Consider the following 9265-nt stretch of genomic DNA (forward strand, 5'->3'; position numbering starts at 1 on the left):
CTGGGTCTGAATGAAGGTATAATTATCTGTGAACACTAAAGTTAAGTACAGTTTGCATTAGTCTTTAAACCGTTCTGCCACCTACCACCTCAGACTTATGAGTTCCAGCTGGCTTATGAGTTCCTCCTGAACAAGAGCCAAGACATCTTCAGAGCCTGCATTAAAGCTCTGTAAACAAGCTTTAGTGTGAAGTGTGAAGAACCTTTAAACTGGTAAAGAACACATAATGTCTAAGAACCTAAAGAACAGGGAACAAAAAAAGTTATTCAATGGTAATACAAAATCAGAAATAGAATCATTAAAAATGATATATTGCATATGCACATGGTCCATGCATATATATATTCCTGCAGTCACATTTCAGTTGTAGTAGACTCATTTTTAAGAAACAAAGGTGCAAGCACTTTGGCAGGCTGTGATTCAGACATGGGATAACAAATGAAAATTCTGTCCAACAGGAATGCAGCCTTTGAATCTGCAGTATAAAGCCTGTGTTTAATTCACTGACTGCACAAAAGTGTATACTACTCTCTAGAACCCCAAAAGCAGTAGGGCCTATTAATATTTTAGTAAAAGTTAGGTTCCCTGAAGGACATGGACAAGACCAGACATTGTTCTGGCTGTCTCTGGGATGTATCCATACCAAAATCCAGCCAAACCAAGCAGGTCCCCAAAAGCATAGGCGGATGTTTCTGCCAGTTGCTTGCGTCTCCATTGCAGGTGAAGTGACTTTAGTTTAGTAAATGGGGTTTCCAGGTGCACAGACATGGCTAGGAAACTCATTTTGGGCTTAGAAGAATCAGTAAATGGGGCAGCTGAAAATGGGCATGTTCTCAGTGAGTCATTAGGGGTAGGAGACCAAGTGCGTGTTTGGAATTAGTGAGGAATGACTTCCAGTTGAGATTTAGTTGGCCCTCACACTTTTGTACATTTGGTTTATATTTGGGATCCTCACAGTGCAGTATCTTTATTATAGTTATTATATTACCTGCATTGATGCTGTGTCCACTGTGCTTCTTCACACAACTTCTACCAATTCAATGAGGACAGTTACATGTTGACTAAAAATGATATTTTGCTTATACTAGGCTTATTAGGCTTAAATTATTGCATGATTATTCAAAGTCAGAAATATCAGAAATATCTTTAAGATATAGGCAACATTAAAGTCTTTCGGTGACATAAAGACAGACGCATTTGAGCAAAAACACATTTATTGAGAGTCAAAATCGATTTAAGCTCCAAATTATATACATATACATATACGTAAATTGCTTTGTACCTTGAGTTGTGTGTTTGTGTTCATGGTTCATGGAAATCAAAATAAAGAAACATGCAATGTATTACTCTTACCCACACAGCTGGCTTATTTGCTTTATGCACTTTTTACACCAATGAACTCTTAATGCTCTGGTCCTCCAAACAAAATTCCTAAACAAATTCCCAAATGCCATAAATATTTGCAGATGAATTATGATTTTATGCTTCATTAATACCTAGAAGAAAATCTAGGTGCGGTGGAAGAATGCATAAATACATACAATACAGCAACAGTCAACAGTAACTAAAACTAAAATAATGTAAAATATGGAGAGAATAGAACAAGCTTAGAGAGATTCCTATGTACAGATATATGCAGTGCAGTTAAAATGCCCAAACAGTTGTACTACAGATATACTAAATGAATATGCAGAAGTACCTGAGCAATCTCTGGAGCACCTATGCAAAGGTACTGTGCAGATAGATTGTTGTACATTGGTGTTAAGGACACAATAGTGTCCCTTAAAGGTACAGGAAAATAAGTGCAAAGGAATATTTTACAGTTGCGTCCCCTAATTAAAGGTACTGAGTATGTACCCTTGAGTTCATCATCCCAGAAAGTTTTTTTTCTGAGAGTGTAGAGCACACGTCTGTTGAATATCTGCTTATAGAAGTTGCACTCTCAGCTTTTAAGGATGTTGACTTGGTGACCCCTATGCTTCATGCGGGTTTGGTCGCAACTGTCAGCTGCAATGCAAAGACCATGATTAGTCATATAGATAAAGACTTTTTCTTTAGAATCACAAGAATGGTAAAACTGATTAAAATCTACCTTCCAGTTGTGCTTGCCAAATCGAAACTCATAGCTGTTGTTGGGCTGCAGGTCTGAGACCACGAGGATTTCTTGTCCAGTTGGCCACGTCAGCGTCTGCTCTTGTGCCTTGTCTCCATCAGCCAATTTCTTGTATGAAATTGCTTGAGATGCTGCCTTTACTGAATGTCTCAAGGTTATGCTGCTTTCGCTGACGTCTACCACCTCTGGCTCGTACTTGTTTTGGTAGTTGACGTAGTCCAAATGACAGTTCGTATACAGTCTCACAGCAGCACCTCGATTGTAAGGGTAGTTGATGTAGCTGATGATGGACAAGTTGCGATCGGCAGCACCTTTACAAAAGAGTTTAAGAGACTCTCTCATGGTCTTTGAGATTTCTGGAGATTTGTACCAAGGCTGAGATTTGGCTTTGACAGATGTTGGCAGATCACAGGGTATACGTTCCATTTTAGTGAACTTCTCCGAGTGCAGGCAGAGCTTAAGGGAGTAAAGGTAAAGGTCGTCTCCTCCAAGAGAGGTGAACACAAATGCCCAGACACTTTTATTCTTAGGATCATACAGCACTTTGTCAAGGTCTTCAGGAGAAACGATCTGGACATCTGGTACGTTAATGTCTTTTATGTACGATTTGAGGATGCTAACCTCAGTCTCCCTCTCTTTTAGCCAGTTGTCCATGTCGCTGTGCGAAAAGGGTGACTCTGCATGGAGTTTGAACATCTTCTCCAGCTTTTCCTCTTTCTCTGCTCCTTTTCGGATTTCAGGAAGGAGTGAGAAGAGGTTCTCCTTCAACATTAGCGTGTATTTCTGAAGGTTCGTCCCGAAAGTCTGCATATTCTTGATGACATCTGTGGCCTGTATGGAGTTACTCTCTTTAGACAGGTCATTTGCTCTTATTTGTGCAGTGGCCAGCTGCTCCATTATAGCCTGGATTTTAATGCAGTTCTTTTCGCTGATTTCATGCTTCAGCTTTGGAACTGAGGACATAATTTCTCTTAATGGGACAAGCCAGAACTTTTTGGGTACCGCTTTCTCTTTGTTTGAGCCAAGTAGTTTGGGGAGGTCTCTGTAGACTTTTACCGCCTGTTCAAAGTTGGCTGGGTTCTCTTCCAAATCAAAATCCCCGTAAAAGGTACAAGCAAAGTTCTGCACTTTCTTCTTGTCTTCTTCAGTCATCTCAACCTTCCCCTCAGCGCTGACGCTAAACATACCAATCTTGTTCAGCATAGATTTTATATTTGCCGTAACCGCTTTTTTCTGTTGCTCGGTTGTCACTTTATCGCTGAACACCATCAGTGCTTCGGCCCCATATTCCACTCCAGTGATGACATGGGTGGCACTTAATTTATGGATGGACTTTTTCTTTCCCATCTGGCTCAAGTTTAGATGCTCAGTCTTGGTCATAACACTGTACTGGATAGTTGCTCTGCACTCACGCATAGAACATGATCTGTCATTTAAGTAGTTGGACGAACCCTCTGTCTTTATTAACCCTGCATGTAAACTGGCGCTCAGAGAGGAACTTATCTGTAGCAGTTTCGTTTTTTCTTCCAGTGAGTCAGACAAAGATATGTTAACAAATGTCTGTGGCCTCTCGGTCACAACCTTGTTCTTCTCTATGTTCTCCATGTCCCACAAGTAGACTCCTAAAGAAAGAAGAGTTTATTAGAAAGATACTTGTGAAGTGTTTTTGGTGCTTAGGCAGGGGCAACAACGGACTCTTACCTGGAACGTAGGAATCGTTGCGGCAATCGTACAACATCCCCAAATGAAGATGTCTTCCAACCGCTGCAACAGCGATCGACTTTTCAGTGCTCATGTCACCACGTCTCAAGAACATTGTGCTAAAAAAGGGGTATGGGTGAAAATGTACAGTAAACTGATGTACTTCATTACTGCAATTAAGTACAGAGATACCATCATTTACACTTGAGTGTATGAGATAATGACGTGCCTACTTTCTCAGATATGTAAAAGCAATGCACAAAAAATCAGAATGACATTTGTAGGCAGGAGGTATTGGCAGATCATTAAAAACATTATCGGCTGCAGACAGATGTCTGAACTTGATAAATATTTCAGACCAATATTTGATGTATTCACCAAACTAAAAAAAAAATGATCCAGGTGGTATTGGGGCAGTGGTGGCTCAGCGGTTAGAGTGCCGGGATATCGATAACAGGGTTGTGGGTTCGATTCCTGGGCTCGGCAAGCTGCCACTGTTGGGCCTTTGAGCAAGGCCCTTTACCCTCTCTGCTCCCTGGGCGCTGGAGTTGGCTGCCCACCGCTCTGGGTGTGTGTGTGTACTCACTGCCCCTAACACATGTGTGTGTGTGAGTGTGTTCACTACCAGATGGGTTAAATGCGGAGGACACATTTCGCTGTACAGTGTACACTGTACAGTGACAAATACGTGCACCTTTACTTTATTAGTCCCAGCTTCCACTTTTAATAAATGTTAATGCATCACTCTGTATGTAAAAAGTGTGGATTTTCTTCAACAGACTGAACAGAATGAGTGTATCCCTACTAACTGATCTCGAGGCTGTCATGCACTATATATCCAAATGTTTTTGGACACCCCTTTTACTGAATGCATTCATCTACTTTGAAATGCACCCTTGCTGACATGTGTAAATGCACACACATAGCTTATCCAATCCCCCTAAGAGAAGTACTTCCAATAGCACAGGACTCTCTGGAGCAGATAAACATGAATCTATTGGCACCATGCCTAATGCCAGGCAGTGGCTATGTATTTGCAGTGGGACAGTTAGGAATGTGTGGGATACTGAAAACACCCAGGATACTTTTCACATACATGAAAGGAAATGAGAGACTGCATAAATTCTCTCCCACAAATCAGAGAAAACGAAGAACCCTACTAAAGTTTGATGTACAATTTATATCTATCACCTGACATATCACAACAATTAAAATATATAAATAGTGAATTTGCCAATTAGACACAGTCACCAAGTATCTACACAGAATTTAGCGATCATTATATGTCAGTAACAGTTTACATGTGTAAAGGCACTGTTTTGACTGCCAAACCGGCGAAACCACCACCACTTCAGAGATTAAAGGTGAGATGTTTGACACATTAAACAAATAATCTTTGCATTATTTCTTAGTAGGTATTCAGAGCGGTCAGACCGGAGCTGGACGCTTCTAGGCATAAGTCAGTCAGAAAAGCGAGGCGCTTCAGATGTTGAAGGTGAGATGTTTGACAAATTAAACAAATAATTTATTCCTTGTGGAACATAATCTGTTTTATTTAACCTAAATTCTACCCATATGATGAGTTAGGTTGGTTGGTGTGAGCAGTGTGCAATCCTGCCTCCCCAGTTGAAATTAAACCTAGGCCACTGTTTAGCACAGTACTGCAGTTTGTTTCTCTGAATGGTGCAAAAAAGGCTTGTATGTTCTGTTGAAGTCATGTATTTGAATTTGCTGTTTAGATGTGTTGGTTAAGTATTCATATTAAATTCACTTGTGCAACGTAGTAGTAATTTATACAGTTTTAGCAGAATTGCACTAGTATAGCAAAGGTCTGCTTTCATTTGAATTTCACAAACATTTGGTATATTTTTCAGAGAGCAAAATTTCTTCTCGAGAACCCCAGGTCTCTTTGCAGTCTAAGTACTCCCCTGGCTCCATCCAATATTTCTGGGATGAGTTGAGGAGTTGGGGATGAAATGGAGTGGTGATCATCCAACATCCTGACCTCACTAACGCTCTTGTTGCTCAATGCAATCAAATCCTCACAGCAATGTGGACAGTGGAGACAGTTACTCCAACAAAAGCAAGAGAAACTCTTTTAAATACCCTTGAATTCAGAAGAAACAATGGATAGGCAGGTGTCCCAATACTTTTGTCAGTATATTGTAGGTATTTAAATGATGTTAAATTGAACTTTTCTCTATTCTACATAGGAAAGATTGGTGTAATGCTGCTTATATACAATATTTCCAGACTCAAATAAAATGTAGGACACAATGTGAAATTTTCCTTTCAGACTCTGTTTATAGTTCCAAATAAAAATACTAGACATTTTAGCAGAAAAAATTGTAAAAGTTGTAAACATATGTGTGAGCATAAAGTAACAAAAATGCACATACCCGTATCTGCTGTGGTCCACTGTCACCCACCTTATGTGGTGAAATGCAGTAACTTGAGTTTATATATATCTTCGCTTTTTGCAGAACCACTCCTTTTGACAGCACTGGGAGTGGCGTTACATGATATAATCTAAATGTGTTTAAGACCGAAAAGGTAAACTTCCAACTAAATGAATTTGTTTGCATTGCATTAAGGGTGTCAGCCTTTCTTTCAGATGATACAGTACGCATCTTGATCCAACTGTATGCAGCAACATTGTCGATTGTTGAAATAATTGTTGCTCATTAGTTTTGGCAAAACTGCTGAAACTCTATGAGATTGAAATGGACAGAAAGCTGACTTTGGTAGCTTGGGTAGGAGGGTTAGGGTCAGTGTCCTGTTAGAAGCTGAACTACCACCCCAGTCTTATGTCACTTGCAGACTGCAACAGGTTTTCTTGAATAATTGGCCTGAAATTGTCTGCTCCTTTTCCCCCTCAACCCTGACCATTCCAATTCATCTGCAAAAGCACCTTCACAACATGATGCTACCACCACCATGCTTTTTACTGCGTGGATATTGCTCATAGGGTTGTTGAAGCATTGTTGATTTATATACACCTTTCCTTACTATATTTTCCTACCATATTAACTTTCATTAATATAAAGGCTATAAAGGCTTCGATACAGCCTTTTCAGCATCTTCTGTGGCCTACCCTACTTGTGGAGAGTGTCAATGATAATCTTCTGGACAACTGTGAAGTTAGCAGTCCTCCCCATGATTGTAACTGTGTGTGCTGAACTACATATACTGTAGTTGTACTGTTTGAATAGTACTTTACTCAAACTCCAAATGTATACACATGTACAGTGAAATGTGTCCATTTGACCCATTTGTGGTGGTGAACACACACACACACACACACACACACACACACTAGTAAACTAGGGGCAGTGAGCACACGTACACACACAGAGTGCTGGGCAGCCAACTCCAGCACCCAGGGAGCAGAGAGGGTGAAGGGCCTTGCTCAAGGGCCCAACAGTGGCAGCTTGCTGAGCTCAGGTATCGAACCCACAACCCTGTCATCAATAGCCCAGAGCTCTAACCGCTGAGCCGATTTCTGATTATGAGCTATAAGCCATACTCATCAAAGATACAACAAAAAGATATATATGTCAATATATATATATATATATATATATATATATATATATATATATATATATGTCACGACTACAACGCAGAGCGCAAAAAACGATCACCAACTCGTTTTCAGAAGTAAGTAACTGTTTAAATTCCTTTGTTGATTTTCCATCTTTCTGACAAGCTGCTGCACTTCCTGCTTTTGTCTTCCACAGAGTTTCCAGTACAAACAACTGTTTTACTAATGAGATTTGAGATAAAAAAAAATATTCCTAGGAAAACGGATGCATTCTAGTAGGATGACAAATATTCGTTCACATTCAGTAGGTAACTGTGGCGCCCTTTTTTGGTGGAAGTCAACCAAAGCTTACTGTTCAAATGCAGCCTCTCCTCTTAGTCTTTTAGTGTTCCTCCCAAAGCATCCAGTCTATCAGGGGACAAAACACATGCAGAATCAGAATCAGTTTGAATCAGTTATTGCCTGACTATGCTGAACACGTAAGGCATTTGCCTCTGGGTTACAGTGGGTCCTACAGTGCACATCTGGGTTGATAGGATACATACTGGTGTAAGCAAATCAAGGGACAGCAGGGTGGTGCTGATGGTTCACCAACATGCAGTCCTGACAATCCTTTGCAGGCCGGATTCGTCATGCTGGGTGGCAGAGCCAAACCAGACAGTGATAGATGAGCAGAGGATGGCTCTGTTAGAGGTGACACTTTAGCTCCTTAGGCAAGTTGTATGTTGTCAGCAGCTACAGGAAGTTCATCCTCTGCTGTGCCTCTGTTGTGCTACATTTGACTTCCACCTAAAGGCCCTAAAATTGATGGTGTCCAGAAACCGGAATTATTTTACTTCGAATGACTTGAAATTTGAAGCAATGTAGCACAGTTTGCAGTTGACAGCATAAATCACCTGGCAGTCCTTTGAAAGACAGGGAGAATTTCAGGTTATTAGATTAATGTAAAGGCAAAGAAAAGCATCACAGGAATATTTATAAGTTGAATGTTTTCATTTAAAGTCTATTTGATTAATACTGACTTCTTAAGTGGCTGAACAGTGTAGTGACAGTTTGTGGGCACGCACCTTAAGCACTCTGCATGCCCTTTCTTGGCTGTGAAGGTTAACTGTGGCATCCGGTCCAGAAAACAAGGACTTCACACTGGTGCACATACACACACACACACACACACACACATTGTCTAAATACATGAGTTTAACATGTCACCAATATGAGAAATAAGAATGCTTTGCCTTATACACAATAACCTCAGCAACAATATGTTAGCCAGTGAAATGATGTGCATGTACACAATGCTTATTTAAGAACGGTATCTCATAAAACTGCGTAAAGAAGGAAACAAACGGGAGAATCACTTACAGCGACCTTATGTCAGATTATATTTCAGATTTTCATCAGTTATAAGCCCTACTGAGCAAGAGTACAACAAAAAAGGCTTGAACTATGTCACTTTGTGTATAATGAATATAACAAATAGAACAGTTACCTTTGTGAATTAAATTATGAACAAAAACGTCCATGATATTCTTTATTTTTTGATGCACTTGTATGAATAGATTTTACAGGACCCATTTTAAAGGGTAACTCAACAGTATCGTGTTCTATTTGTTTGTTTAAAAATGAAATAATTCCTGTTGTATGGAGTGATACAATAGAAAAGTCATATCAAAGTCAAAGTCAAGTTCAGCTTTATTGGCAAAAGTGCAATATGTACAGGACATTTAATATTAAATAACACTAAGCAATAAATGGTACAATACTAATGTGTAGTAATGTAGAAGTTTAAGTCTTTGTATAAATAAATAGATAGAGGCCCCTGGCATTGGCCTCAGAAGTAAAGTGGCACATGCAGCAATATGTGTGTGTGTGTGTGTGTGTTTACTGTAACTACAGTCACATTCCAT

General features: G+C 39.9%; 1 protein-coding gene across 1 annotated transcript; it reads right to left on the reverse strand.

The window, feature by feature from the left end:
• Positions 1-1980: 1980 nt before the first annotated feature.
• LOC140574648 (neoverrucotoxin subunit beta-like) lies at positions 1981-3917 on the reverse strand. Its single transcript, XM_072694518.1, has 3 exons — positions 3815-3917; positions 2093-3735; positions 1981-2007 (listed from the first exon to the last, which is right to left on the reverse strand). The coding sequence occupies exons 1-3, from the start codon at positions 3906-3908 to the stop codon at positions 1981-1983; spliced, it is 1764 nt and encodes a 587-aa protein (XP_072550619.1). The 5' UTR covers positions 3909-3917.
• Positions 3918-9265: the final 5348 nt, after the last annotated feature.

This window comes from Salminus brasiliensis, chromosome 1 (genome assembly GCF_030463535.1).
Source record: "Salminus brasiliensis chromosome 1, fSalBra1.hap2, whole genome shotgun sequence".
NCBI classification, from domain to species: Eukaryota; Metazoa; Chordata; class Actinopteri; order Characiformes; family Bryconidae; genus Salminus; species Salminus brasiliensis.

Excerpts from the sequence above, each read along its gene's own strand:
- LOC140574648 (XM_072694518.1), bottom strand. The coding sequence starts at position 3,908 with ATGAGCACTGAAAAGTCGATCGCTGTTGCAGCGGTTGGAAGACATCTT. Across the intron at positions 3,736-3,814 it reads CAACGATTCCTACGTTCCAG|GAGTCTACTTGTGGGACATG; the intron begins GTAAGAGTCCGT and ends TTCTTTCTTTAG. Across the intron at positions 2,008-2,092 it reads TTGGCAAGCACAACTGGAAG|CTGACAGTTGCGACCAAACC; the intron begins GTAGATTTTAAT and ends TTTGCATTGCAG.